Source organism: Crassostrea angulata, chromosome 10 (assembly GCF_025612915.1).
Source record: "Crassostrea angulata isolate pt1a10 chromosome 10, ASM2561291v2, whole genome shotgun sequence".
Lineage (NCBI taxonomy): Eukaryota > Metazoa > Mollusca > Bivalvia > Ostreida > Ostreidae > Magallana > Magallana angulata.
Window position 1 is genome coordinate 41,958,745 of NC_069120.1, and position 14,922 is coordinate 41,973,666.

Here is a 14,922-nt window from a genome sequence, read left to right on the forward strand (position 1 = left end):
CCCCAGGTCTGTTTATATTTGTCTCAAGCAGTACTTCTACATTGAATGCAGTCATTGAAATATTTCTATTATATGCTCACAGAAAATGCAGTGCTTCTGATTTTTGAATAGAATGGAGCCCCCATTACATAAAAAAAACCTGTAATCACTTATGATAATTAGGTATTCTATGTCTGACAATGGTTTATGTAGATGTTTTATAAAACGTGAGGTATGGTTGTGACTAAAACAAGCATGGGAGTCGACAATAGTATAACAAATTGTAAGCTTTGGATGATTATAATAAAAGTTTGTTACAATATGCATCATTAAATGAGATTTGTGGATGACAATATATAATAACTTATATCTTAACTACTGAAGGACACACAGTGGAATGATATAGACTACATGGATGAATTTAAAGACTTTACGACAGGAAAATCAAAATTTGGAGACCAGGCGGGGATGGTGAACACTCTACACAGCATGGGGATGCATTACGTCATAATTGTGGTATGTACTTATATTTAAAATCAATTTGCGGATAGCTCTTGTTTTCTGAAGTTTTTTTATTTTATTAGAAATGTAACTTTTGGTGAGTTTATTGGGATTACTTTATCAATCTCCCTTCTATATGGTGTTAGGATCCTGGAATTGGTAATAAGAAGAGTTCTTCCCCTTATCCTCCCTATGATGTAGGAACCAAGATGGACATCTGGATCAAAGACAGCAAAGGAGTTCCACTGGTTGGCAGGGTAATGAAGTTCATAAATTAGATACAAAATTAGATGCTAGATAGCTGTTAGAAAAATACGAGATGCCTTATAAACTCAAATGGTGGAAAATAATTTGAGAAAATCTTTGAAATATCTAATTTCAAGGTCTGGCCAGGAGATGTAGTGTTCCCCGATTTCACCAACCCAAAGGCCTACGATTACTGGACACAAATGACCAAAGCTTTCCACGATCAAGTCCAGTTTGATGGCATGTGGATTGTAAGTTTTACTTAAAATGCTACAGACAATATATTTCAATTATTCAGAGAATATTTGGGAAGAAAATTGAAAGGATACTGCTTGAAATGTAAAGAATCTAAATTTTTTTTTCACACAGGATATGAATGAACTTTCTAACTTCTATGATGGTTCATCGACTGGTTGCCCTGGAAACAAATATGACAATCCTCCATATGTGCCAGGTAAAGTTATGTACAATTTGGAGTATTGGTACATATATTTAATGATTTTCATACTGCTTGATTTAAATTATGTTTTAAGACTGTTGCAGTAAGAGTTTGTTTTATTTTAAGCTGTTCTAGGGGGTCATCTGAACTCCAGGACCATATGTTCCTCAGCTCAGCAGAACTTCTCCTTGACCTATAATGTCCATGACCTGTATGGTTTCACAGAAACCATGGCAACATACCAGTCAGTACATCTAACTGTATATATATAACATTTCAAATGGTTAAAACAATCCATGAAACAAATGAGAAATATCATATTGAGACAATTACACTGATGACTTTCCAGTTCTTTATATATAGCTATTTTATTAGCATATCTAGGTATAATGTATAATGTATAATTTATTAATGCATACTGTATATTGAAGGGCTTTAAAGACAACCAGAGCCAAACGACCTTTCATTATTTCACGCTCCACCTTTGCTGGTCAAGGTCATTATGGAGGTCATTGGTCAGGGGATAACTTTGCACGCTATGAGGATATGGCTTTATCTATACCTGGTAAGACTTTGTGTTATTTACTGATGGAAGCAAGATTGTCTTCAACAAAAAGTCTTGAATGTAAATCATGACAATATTGCATTGACATTGAATGTTTGTGTATGCCTATGTTTTTGTAGGGGAAAGACTGACCTGAAAATATTTCCATGTTTATTTCAATTCTCACCTTTTATTTTTCCTTTTTAGAAATGCTGAATATGAACATGTTTGGAATATCTATGATTGGTGCTGACATTTGTGGTTTCCATGACGACACTACAGAACAGCTTTGTCAAAGATGGCAGCAGCTTGGGGCTTTTTATCCTTTCTCCAGAAACCACAATGACCTTGGAAAGAAGGTAAAAAAATTTTATGCACATATCAATTAAATTTTAAAAAGTCAAGGTACTTTTGGGATATAAAAAAAAAATTAAAAAACTGAAATGTCTTATGATGACCTATATTCAATTCTATATTATTAAACATTTATCAACAAATAACATTGAATACCATATATTACAAATCAATACCCTCTCTATTACAGCCCCAGGACCCGGCCGTGTTCAGTGATGCCATGAAGAACTCAACCAGAACGGCCCTCAGTGTCAGATACTCTCTGCTGCCCTACCTCTACACTCTGTTCCACAAGTCTAACGCCATGGGGGAGACGGTGGCTAGACCCCTATTCTTTGAGTGAGTGTTCCATAAGTTCTATTATAAAAATTGGGGAGACACTGGCTAGACCCTTATTCTTTAAGTGAGTGTTCTACAAGTTCCATTATAAACATAGGGGACACGGTGGCTAGACCCCTATTCTTTGAGTAAGTGTTCCACAAGTTCCATTGTTAACATGGGGGAGACAGTGGCTAGACCCCTTTTCTTTGAGTAAGTGTTCTACAAGTTCCATTGTTAACATGGGGGAGACAGTGACTAGACCCCTATTCTTTGAGTAAGTGTTCCACAAGTTCCATTGTTAACATGGGGGAGACAGTGGCTAGACCCCTTTCTTTGAGTAAGTGTTTCTCAAGTTTCATTATAAACATGGGGGAGATGGTGGCTAGACCCCTATTCTTTAATTAAGTAAGTGTTCTACAAGTTCCATTAAGAACAAAAAATATAGGTCTTAAATACTTGTATAAGAATTTCTGTAGCATGGTGTAGAGGAAGTAACTAGTTTTATTTTGTTCATCAATTTAATAGTTATTTACACTGACCAAATTAATGACTGTAAAGGTGTCTCTGTATTATCAAGGTTTTTTTAGGGGGAGAGATGTTTTTAAATAAATCTGAAAGATTAATTAAGTTTATATAAATTCAGGTAAAAGTTCTCACTTTTCAGTAAATTCTCCAAAGAAGTTTTACAAGTAAACTGTAAATTCTAATTAAACACCAGAAATTTATATCCACGTAAAATTGCGAGAGGCACCCCTCGCAGATTTAAAAATCTCGCCATTAATTTCTGAGAGTTGGGAACTACATGTATATGAAATATGGATAAATGCACCGCACTTGCGATGTTTTTTCTCGCAATTTGATACAAAACAGCGGGATCACGAAATTAAGTACTCAATGATATCAGGAATTTACAGTATATGGCAGTCATTATGCGGTATTTGAACAGCGGTTGGATTTTCCCCCTCAGAAATAGACTCACAAAGTGAGGCTTATCAATTAATGATCGAGCTGTGAGTCAATGGAGTACAGCAAAATCTGAATTTTTTGTTGTTGACAGGTTTCCTGAGGATACTAACACCTACATTATTGATGACCAGTTCTTGTGGGGGTCAGCTCTAATGATCACGCCCGTACTGACCAAGGTGAGACTGAATCAATCCGCTGAACACAAACTGCACACTCATACGGAGAGTAGAAAAATATCTTGTATATGAAATGCATGTCATCCTCTTACTGCCACAAAATATTGAACTAGCTTCGAGTTAAAAGATTCATAGAAGTGTGGTAGGGTCTGATATATTGCATTCCTACTAGCTCTGGCTAGTGGGTTAACCATTTAGCTCAATCAATAGAGTGCAGGATGAGCATGCCAGATGACTTGGATTCAAACCCCAGCAGAGGCAATATTTGAACAAGAGTTCTATATCTTGCATCAATAGTTTGTATTGAGGGTCAGTATTTAGTGGGTTCAGAGTATTATTTCCCTTTTCTTGTTTTACGGTGAACCATGGCGTTCTTATTTCTCCTGGATAATGACCTTTGCCTTTAATGGAAGCTTTCATTGATATGATTTTTTATATAATGACCATAATAAATCAGCCCCTGCTATTTTAATTATAAATTTAAAGGTTTAATTGCTGTTAATTATTGTCTTGAAAGGACACAACTGCTTTGAACACCTACTTCCCAGTCTGTGCTTGGTACGACTTTTACACTGGATTGAAAATAACGGGGAGTGGATCCAGGATAAAAGTGAATGCCCCGTTGAGTCAGATCAACTTGTATGTTAGAGGAGGAAACATTCTACCAATGGTGGAACCAGCAATGACCACAACGGAAAGGTGAAATGAACTAATTAATTTTCTCAAGCCCTCCGTTATCTTGTAACAAATTACGAAGAAAGATAACTCTTTGGGTCTTACATTGACTAGACTACTGGTAGTCTGAAATTTAAAGTTATAAAGGAATGTATTTATAGAAATTACAATGAATACCAGTACTTATCTTAGAATGTTAAAATAATTCGTATAACCTCATTGTCACAGAGTGATCATTTTTTTTGTTTCAGTCGCAAGAATAACTTTCGACTTCTTGTGGCTCTGAATGAATCAGGGCAGGCCAATGGAGGCTTGTTTTGGGATGATGGAGAGACTATAGGTAATGACCACAGTATACTCAGATACTGGTATATACTTATAGAGGACCTTCTATCTGTATGGTTGATGTACATCATGTTTATTTTACTATATGCAAGTGTTTGTTCTGACAGGTACACATGACAGCGGGGTCTTCAACATGATCATGTTCTCTGCAGGCAAGGTAAAGTCTTTTTGGATTTTTATCTCCTGTAATTTAAACATTGAATTGTTCTTCTCCTTTATAGAAATATACTATACTAGAACTTAAGGTGAAGTGACTCTTTAATAAGTGAGATAACTCTCACTGACATCAAAGACAATAAGACTGTCAAATTGAAGTAAATTTCTGTCATATTTTGCCTTGCAATGTATGTTGAAAACGTGTGCTTTATAACTATTCCTTGGATTTTTTGGGGGGAAAATAATGATCACAGAAGCAAATTTATGCAAGTGCACAGCCGAATGATAAACCTTAAACATCTTTTAAATTTGATTTTTCTGAACTGTACATTTAACAGTTATTTTCATTCAACAGAACTTTGTGTCATCTGAAGTGATGAAGGCAGGGTACACAGGAGAGAAGATGACTCTGGACAAGTTAACTGTGTATGGAATGGTAGTGACACCAAAATCTGTCACAGTCAACGGCAAAGGAGCTCAGTTCCAGTACAACTCGCCAGTTAAGGTACTACTTACTTTGATTTACACTGGTTCATTGGACAACAAGCCATTCTTCCACAGAAATGTTCACTTTGTTGAATTCTCTTTTTACTTGTAGACATTGACAGTTAGTATCCCACTGGTGGATCTACTGAAGCCATTTTCTGTCAAGTGGATGTAAATTCTGGTGGAGAATGTTGATGGATGGAAGGCAGTACATGGATGATCCTCCATCCTAGTTTGAATGTGTATATTTGAGGCCTGCTCAGCAGTATGGGTGCTTGCAAAAATTCCCTATATCTCCAAAACAATTCAAGCACTCTTGAGTGCCTGCTCTGTTGAACAGACCCCTGTAGTATACAGTAAAACATGGTTATAGAGAACACGCTTACAATGAATTGACGCTTACAGCAAAGTGATTTTCATTCCCTGAGACTTTATTACATGCTGTAAACTTCACGGATATAACGAATTACGCTTATAACGAAGTAAAATCGCCCATCCCCAGCACTGTTATAAGCGTGTTTTACTGTATATGTTTTAATTTGTATGCTTCATCAGATTCCCATTCCATTTCTATCATTCCTTCAAGGTTGTTTATAAACAGTCTTCCATTAAAAAAGAGACTATTGGCTTTTCAGATATGGGTAATTGATTGACCGTTTTCTTTCCAGATAACAAATTGTTGGTCTTTTGCTTGCATGCATAAAATGACACACAGATAACCCCATTTCATTTTTAAGTCATAGTCAATTATTTTTCTGATAAACTTGTTTCAATGCCAAATTTTGTCAAATGTTTTAGTGCATAGTGTAAGCCTACTTTTATTTGGTGCAACAATTTATCAGTGATAGACTGGTTTACAACTAAAAGTACAAATATTATCTTATTTTTTCTGTCAAAGCAAATGAAGATAATTTTGAACAAAGAGGAGAAACAATACAGGACAGGTCCAGGGCAATATTTTTATCTGTATAACAGCTTAGTTGTCACAAACCTTGTGAAATTTTCAAGCAATGAAAGTTGGTTTGCAGTATATTTTTGTTCATTTCTAATTCATCATTTTTGTTTCTGAAGAAAGTAGTTCAAGTGTTTTCAATATGTGACTGCTTGATATTGTGTTTATTAACTGGATTGTGGTTAAATGATTGTATGGTGTTGATGCACAATCTGATTTAGATACATGTATATAATAATCAATCTTAACAATTGGTGCTAGTCAATGTTTAGTGTGTTCTTAAGCTTTAAGCTTCTATGTAGTATTCTCTTGCCTCCTCAAGCCTGCTATGCAGCCTCTAGGGGCAGTATGTCACAGTGTAGTGTTCAGAACAAAAATGGCTCTTTTCCTTAGCCCCCCTTACTTTCCCTTGTTACCCCTGACTTATATAGTTTTTACTTCTATCACTTGTTATGCTTGATAAGCACAATGTATCTGTTTAAAATAATCGATTAAAGTATATTTCTACATTTTTGTCTTTCCTTTTGTAACTGTCCAATTTATATTCTGGGGAGGAAAGTTTGTACATGGATTTAGGATTGTTTCTCGAAGACCCGGTTTTTTTTTGTCAGCTAACAGTCCAAAGTCCATCTTGTGTCTCTGCTGAGCCTTCTTTTACACTGCACCCAAAGACACAATCGTCATAGTTCTTGATTCTCTTATCATTATTTGTAGAAAAATAAGTTAGTCATAAAAATTCAATGAGGATCTAACTAAGAAAATGTCCTAAATTTCGTAGAATTTCAGTTTAAGACACCACCCTTTCAGTCAATGCATAAAAGGTTAAAATCAATGAAGACTTAAAAGTATATTTTTAATAATGTTGATTACTCTTCCTTGTCGGTTATATCCCAGACTTTGAGTTTTGGAATGAAATATCACGCGACATAATCGACAAGGTTTTCAGCAGCAGAACTTTTCTGGATTCTCCCATTCTATAGAAACTGTGCACAAAGCCTCGTGTTGGATTCTTTTATTATCCAGAAGAAGAGCAGTTTCACATCCGCGGCAAAATGAGTCGCAGAATTAAAATCAAGACACAAAAATAATACAAAGTTGCTTTCTGAAAGACACAGCAGTCATTTTTTTGTTTACATTTTGGAATATCTTTTTAGTGTTCTAATACTGAGGGCACCATTGTTGGTGTAGTCCATGACCAAATGATGCAATGATCGACATTCGAAACCAAATCGAATAAAAATGTGTCCATGTATGGTAATATACCTCTTGAACTTTCATTTGCAAAAGATCTCAAACTAATATTTTATTATCAAATACCTAAGAAACTGTGCGGAGTGAATCAAGGTCGGTAATTTAAATAAAAAACAAGTTCATCGTATTTCATAACACAAGTTCTTTACAGTCTCCACATTATGAAAACGGTGTCAACTAATACATTCTTTACGGATTGAATTTATTAGAGTTGTTTTGTAGCTTGTAACCTTAGACGAGTCTTTAATAAATCAATTTACATAAGAAAGACCGGGGTCGTACCATTTCACTTGTCCTTATTTCTTACGCAACTGAGAATAGTGCAAGTGAAACATTACCAATGTCGTGTACATGCACGATTAATGTTTCTTATTGTCCTTTACAAACATTTAGATTATTGATAATCAAAATTTGTACATGACAACGTTGTCATGTACAAATTTTGATTATCAATAATCTAAATGTTTGTAAAGGACATTATGTTCAGACCATTTTGTAATAGAGTTCTAGATCAGTCTGACTAAAGCCAGCCCCTATTAATTCACTTCGTTGTACAACGAAGTGAATTAGTAGGGGCTGGCTTTAGTCAGACTGAGTTCTAGATGGGATAAGAATTCTTTTCAGTATCATTCTATTTAAATTAGAATGACACTAATGACTGCGTGGACAAAAGCATGCATATGACTTCCGTAAAACTTCTGTTGCGATTTTTTTTCGATAAGTAAAATATCATTAACCTGTGTGTATAGAGTATTAGAGATGATGGATAGTGACTGATCCGCATTGTTTTTCTACTTGAAAATTTCCTTGCAAATATATTCTGTCCTTTAAAATTCTTTTTACATACATGTGCATTGACTCTTACTTGAAATCACTGCTTGAATGGTGCACCCTTGTGTAAATGGTGTCAAAATATAGGACCAAAAAATTACCTTGGCGTTGCAAAAAATCACAACACGTCCTTTCAGATATTCATAAAATGTTCGAAAACGTGACAATTCTCTGTCCCAAGATAACCTCAATTCACATTTAGCTTAATTACTTGATATCTATAAAAACCACAGGGTTCAAATGATGTTTATTCAGAAGTGTGAAAAAAGTTCAAGATTTTTCATTTAACCCCCCCCCCCCCCCTCTAGCTTGTCAATTCACAGCTAAAAAATGGAATTTTGCATTGCAACTGACATAAAAGTACCAAGAAATTGTGCTGGATCTTCGAAGTGACTATCGAATAAAAACATGTGTCAACATTTCCCATTATAAATTTCTGTACGAAATCTATTTTCGTTTCTATAAATTTTTCCGAGTAAAAAATAATAGTGTTTCATTGAAGATATCTTTGATATTTTCCCTTTCATCGATTTCAATTGTACCTCTTTCACAGTTATGTGTTTTTATGTGAAAATCGACCAAATGAAAACAAACAATAATTTAGACAGACTATATACATGTATAGCTTTGTATCAAGACAACACCACTGCATTAAACCCCCCTCCCACATGCTTTCACGTGCAATGCAACTTCACTTTTCACGCCGTAGCGCGCACAAAAACTTATACAATACACCGTCCCGCTAACAAACTTCATGCCACACGCCGTTGTGCTATCGCAAAGCGCGAGGACTATCGCTAATAATAATTGCTATATTGTATGCGGTTGTGCGAACTCGTTATGCCAAGTTGTATTTATAAGCTACGTTTAGCGTAGTATGTGTTATCGCAAGTGCGAAATCTAAGTGAAGTTGTATTGGCGCGATAGCGTGTTATGTGAAGTAGTGCAAGCTGAACCGCGTGTTATGCGACGGAGCATTCGTCTCAATACGCTTTTGGTCTTTTAAAAATTGCCTTATCCTGATACTACACCAATCATACAGTTATAAATCGACCATGTATTTTGTCTTACTAGGTTCATTGATGTATGAACTAGCATATAATAGACGACAGAAACTCGTGTTACTAGTCAAATCGCTACATCTTTTGGTCGTGCAATTTGAGATTCCCCCTCTGTAAATTGTTTCAGCAATGTAAAGACGCCATATGTTTTATATCCAAAAACTGTTGTGCAGATAACACACAAGTAACAAAACCCAATAGGTTTCATTAAGCAGCTGAATACACGGAGAATTGGCCTCCATCAGCTCTAGTATTCTCCTGATCCCCTCCCAATTACAATATACTAGTATACACAAAAGACAAAAACGCAAACATTTTTAAAGTATCGGAGATGTATACATTCAGGGCCTGCCATTCAGATCTTTGTGTCTGGCGTGAACATCCTTACAAGATTAGCCCTCTGTGTAATCAAATCCTCAGCCAGAATTTCATGGATTAAAGCGAAATCCTAATATTTTGGTTGTCAGTAACCGTATAAAAAAAAATGCGAAAAGGAAAAGGTCACATGTAACTAAATTTATTTAATTTTTAAACAATAAAATGACATTTTGTTTTAATTTTCATTGATAATGAAAGTACAAGGTATATATCATGCTAAAGCTAAAAGCAAAACATCCAAGAGTTTCGTAGATTAAACTCCGGGAAAACTTAAACCTAAAAATACGAGTTATAAAAGAATTAAATATTTATGAATATAAGTAAAAACATAAAATGATTGATCAATATTAAAACCCGTACATAATATAAAATGCATTGATTATCATAACTTTTTATAAAATAAACAAACCGACAAACTATGTAATACGCCTTGATAGTACACCGATTTTATCAGTGTTGAAATATATACACAACGCAGAAACAGAGACAACCAAGATTTTAAAAAATGACGCAACATTGCCAGTGATATTTAAAAAACAAATGATTCAAAAGGAAATGTTTACAGGTAAACAGACGCGTTGCTTTGAAGCACACCTGAACCACAAGGTTGGCCAACAACAACATATTAATCTTCAAATTGTTTGTTTGTGTTGTGAATTCAAACATTTTCAAAACTGCAGGCTTTAATATCCTAGACGGATTGTCTGTGTGAAAAAATTCCCCCCAAATTGTCCAATGTCTTTTAAGGTTTTTTAGACTCAGAATTTTGTCTGAATACATTTTTCAGAGTAAGGTTAAAAGTTGGCGAATGGGAGTTTTGCCGGGAAAAACTTTTGGGTGCCTGAGCTGGTTTTGTTGGCAGTTTGTACGTGCTAAGGAAAAACTTATCCCTAGTTTCATCCGACAGTGCACCCAGAATAGTTGCCCTTAAATCCGACATCCAGTACGGTACGTAACGATGCTTTGGATTGGCCGATGTAACGGCCTCTTCCATTTGTTTGACGACCTCCCCAACGTTGCTACGTGCGCGGCGCATGTGCAAGCTGATGCTCTTACAGAACGCATCGAAATACTCCTCTCCATAAACCTCCTTGACCTCTGAAGGAGTCTCTGCCCACGACCTCCGGTTGGCATTTATAAGATAATCCGATTCAACGATTGGAGTTCTACAAAAAGACGATTACTATTAGTTAGCATAAGACGACAGCGTTAGGGTCCCAGTTGTTCACTATATAACAGTCAAGAATGCTGGTCACGTAGTTAACCTCTTTTGAACTTGATTAAAAAAAGCTACCGGTGTTATCTACAAAGAGTTCCCAGAAAGGTCAATATCTTATGACTTTTACTTAGTAAAACTTTAAAAATATGAAAATATTGCAGTGCTCTTTAAGCGCAAGTGAAATTTTACCTATATAATCCGGGTTCTATAGTGATGACCTTGACCCCAAATTTGGCCATTTCTTGTCGGAGTCCGTCAGAAAATGCTATACAAGCTTTCTTTGACATGGAATAAGCAGCAAAGGCAGGAACTGTAAAACGACCTTCAAAGACACGAGAAAGACGGATTAGGAAAGTAGTTCCAGAATTACGTAATGCATGCAGATACACAGGTTACCAACATTTGAAAGTACATTGTCCCAGTTTCACTTTCAAATGCCGTGCATAAATCATTACATATCTCAGTATAAATGCCTATGCCATTTTCCATTTATAGTACAATATTACTAAGAGTATGGTATATATTACAGGCAATAAAAGACACATATAGTACCAAGAGTTAAATCGATATAACAAATGTTTATTTTTATTGTGTGAGTGCGTCATGGTGGTTTCATCAGAGATTTGATTCCAGTTTCTATTTCTCACCTGCCAGACTAGCCACGTTAATCACACGCCCCTCTCCTCCGCGTAGAAGCGGCAAAAACGCTTTGGTAACCCTGACAACGCCAATGACGTTGACGTCCATTATCTGTTGGAATTGCGTGACGGAGCACCATTCTATTTCCTGGAACGTTGCTATGCCAGCGTTGTTCACCAGAGCCCACAGAACTGTACAGATTAAGACAGACAGAATAATTTAAGAAATTGGAGAAAAAGTAAAAAATCGGGAAAATGAGAACCATAACCTGATAAGTTTGTTATGGTTTTCTAAATAAAATAATTAAACAAATGTTTCGTGCAATTACATCATTATTACCCTTTGAGTCTGTATTTTTTTAATGATATTCTGTATTTAATAAAGATTTTTATGGGTCCATCATATTGATTTTTCCTGTGTTTCAGGGCTAAAGCAAATATTTTAAACTAATAAACCAATGCTCGGATAGAAAGTTAACGGAGGGAATTGGACAATTAAATGACTCGCTCATCTAATGGGATGTATATAACTCGGAATGTTAGCTTATTACTGAAACAAATTCCTTTTTAAAAAGCTTTTCCGATTAACTGCACCGGCGAACTTTTCCTCGCAGAGTAGGTATAATTTTACAAATCTTGATGCAAGAACCGCGCACAGTTCCGCTATCTTGAATCTTTCCAGAAAAAAAGTTTGCAAAACATCTCTTCGTGACGTTTCTCGAGCAAATAACAAAAAAGTTTGTTTCCATGGAATTTTTGGTATCTATTTCACGTTTTAAAACTGATGTATCGTTGGCAATGATAGATTGTCTATTTCGTATTCCCTATCCATACTTGCACAAAGTAGGTACATATATGCGATTCACGTTCGTTTGTTTTGATGTTTGATAAATGAATAATTCATAGGCAAACCTTTCCCACACTTATTGGTGTTAAGACAGCATGGAACCAACTTTTGTTAAATGTGAAGATGTTTCGTAAGGATATATGATGGTGAACTTACTATTATATATATATATATATCGTCCCCACTCCATTGTTCATATTCAATGGATATATATACGGTAGATGGGTGCAAAATACGTTGTTTACACGTTTGAGTTTAAGGTTGAACAGCTCAACAAATTTCATAGCGTCAAACCCCCAAACGATAAGGGTATTTTATGTCTGCTATAAAGTACAGCCATTTGAAATTCTCGTTTTTCAAATTACATTAACATTAAACCCCGAAAAAAAGAGATTAGATTTGTCTAATGTAGCAGCAAAATAGACGTCAGGTTTTAATTCGATTTCTAACAAACGACTATAAATGATATGTGAAAGGTTTTTTTTCATTGATTTGTAGATAATTATTTAGTTACTTTCTCCGGAACTCTCACCTTTTCCGTTCAGATTTTCTTTGACGGTCTGGACGGCCTTCCGGACCTGCCAATCATCAGTCACGTCCAGTTGTACCACTTGGATGTTTTTGGAATTTTCTTTCAAACTTCTTGCGCCCTCGCGGTCCGAAAACAGACAACCAGCGAAAACAGTAAAGCCCTGTCTGTCCAGATTCAGGGCCAAACTGTGCCCAAAGCCACTGTCACAACCTAAAATATATAATACAAAAGAAACTTTAATTTCAATTAAATATCATATTAAGTTTGTGAATGTTTTGATGCATATATTCAGTATCAATATTTGTTTATAGCACAAGGCAGTGAACCCAAATATGTCCTCAAGACTTGTAAATAATTTTTTTAAAAGTAAAGTAATATACGGGTTGTTGATTAAAGAGATTTAAAGTCATATTAATGGCACTTGGGCGATTTACACAGGAAGAACGGAGATTTGGCAATTGCATGCCAGATTTTTCTTGTTTGGGGGTAATGGTTTTTATCTTGGGGATAGAGATATTCAATCTCCTAAAATTTACGACGTGCCTTGGTGAACCTGACATCAAGCGAAATAAACAGTGATAAATTTTGTCAGACTCGAGAATACCTGTGCGAATCTTCACAACCTAAAAAAGATTTTTAATCAGTCATAAACTATCAAGAGGTTCAATGTTTGCTCCTCAAGATGAATATTTACCCGTAATCAAAACAGCCTTGTCCTCTGGTGAGACCGTTCCCCTGGGCCAAGGTATGAGAATTAACGCCAGACCCAAACAAAGTGCAGTGACCAAACTCCAAGTAGATAAAGTCTCCTGAATGAACACAAGTAATGGAAAACAAGCCCTGATCAAGAAAATTAATAAAACCGAAAGTGTCGTATAATATCCAATTTTCCTTATGGTTGGCATTTTTCTGGTTGGCGATATTGCGTGTCGCCGAAGAGTCCAAAGGGTACTGCTTAAAGCTCCTCTAACATGCACAGAACATTGATTCAGTCTTCGTTATCTGGGTCAGTTCATTTATACATGTATACGTATGTAAAACTCTTTCACTTTGATCCTAGCGTATCACACCAGGCACTGTAAATAAGCATTGTCCCTTTTTTCGGTTTTTCATGCGCTGTATATCTTTTTTGTTCGCATGAGCTGAGTAAATCACTGCCTTACGCTCCCGCCGTTTTTAACGCTGTGGCATATAAGGAATTTCAACACCCACCGGGCGTCCATTAAGCAAGAGATACTTGTGTATTAATTGTCAGTCACTGGTCAATGGGATAAAGAAAGAGAGAGAGAGAGAGAGAGAGCGCGCGCACCGCGCACACGTAATATAACTCACACCTAAAGCAACTGTTTCTTATACTGCTCAAGCGATCCCGAAAGTAAACACGAGTCAATCAAAACACGGCAAGTTGTCTTTGGTTATCAGTGACCAAATCAGGAAGCTCGTCGTCGTCGACTGTGGACTACTATTCCCATTCTGTTTGACAATAATAAATCGAATCCGGTGTCATTTAAAGGGATTAGGCGCCGTAATTCCATGTTTTCAATTTAAATCAAACTGACCGTAAACAGGTAAATACATAGTTCACAGTTCTGAAATCGTATTAATTTGTAAATAAACACGGGACTTATGTATAAGTCGGAGATTAATTTACATATGCATATTAATTAATGTTGCGTGCAATGCTTCTAACCAGTATAATTATTCACGAGAGAACTAGGAGCTATAATCCAATATAAATTCATAAATCGTCCATTTCAAACAGTAATGGTTTTATCGTGATTTGTCCAAATACACTACAAATCGTTTACTGTCATTCTTTGTTTTAGGTCCTCGTGTGCACCTGGGGTCCAAAGTTCCAAGTTTGGGTGCAGCTGGGAAAATGACAATATTACACCCCCCCCCCCCCCCAAAAAAAAAAGGAAGAAGCCACCCCTCCCCTTGTAAGTTTGTAATGGTCATTTTGTTGACTGGGTCATTTGCATGTGTCTTCTTTTACATTTATTTTGATTTCATAAATTTAATATA

General features: G+C 35.8%; 2 protein-coding genes across 2 annotated transcripts in view; one reads left to right on the top strand and one right to left on the bottom strand.

Annotated features, from left to right (window-relative positions):
- LOC128165272 (lysosomal alpha-glucosidase-like) overlaps nt 1-6,649 on the top strand; it is a 16,042-nt gene extending 9,393 nt beyond the window's left edge. Inside the window, exons 6-20 of the mRNA XM_052829648.1 lie at nt 1-6; nt 364-495; nt 627-737; nt 864-977; nt 1,096-1,180; nt 1,292-1,409; nt 1,597-1,730; nt 1,917-2,068; nt 2,254-2,402; nt 3,442-3,526; nt 4,044-4,225; nt 4,453-4,541; nt 4,654-4,703; nt 5,058-5,207; nt 5,301-6,649. The exon at nt 1-6 is cut by the window's left edge and continues 233 nt beyond it. Of these exons, the coding sequence (XP_052685608.1) occupies nt 1-6; nt 364-495; nt 627-737; nt 864-977; nt 1,096-1,180; nt 1,292-1,409; nt 1,597-1,730; nt 1,917-2,068; nt 2,254-2,402; nt 3,442-3,526; nt 4,044-4,225; nt 4,453-4,541; nt 4,654-4,703; nt 5,058-5,207; nt 5,301-5,363 (1,620 nt within the window). The 3' untranslated portion in view covers nt 5,364-6,649. The remainder of the gene's footprint in view (nt 7-363; nt 496-626; nt 738-863; nt 978-1,095; nt 1,181-1,291; nt 1,410-1,596; nt 1,731-1,916; nt 2,069-2,253; nt 2,403-3,441; nt 3,527-4,043; nt 4,226-4,452; nt 4,542-4,653; nt 4,704-5,057; nt 5,208-5,300) is intronic.
- Nucleotides 6,650-10,099: 3,450 nt separating this feature from the next.
- Nucleotides 10,100-14,381, bottom strand: LOC128167659 (17-beta-hydroxysteroid dehydrogenase type 6-like). The gene is made up of 5 exons (XM_052833503.1): nt 13,592-14,381; nt 12,898-13,107; nt 11,528-11,710; nt 11,070-11,202; nt 10,100-10,827 (listed from the first exon to the last, which is right to left on the bottom strand). The coding sequence occupies exons 1-5, from the start codon at nt 13,800-13,802 to the stop codon at nt 10,404-10,406; spliced, it is 1,161 nt and encodes a 386-aa protein (XP_052689463.1). The 5' UTR covers nt 13,803-14,381; the 3' UTR covers nt 10,100-10,403.
- Nucleotides 14,382-14,922: the final 541 nt, after the last annotated feature.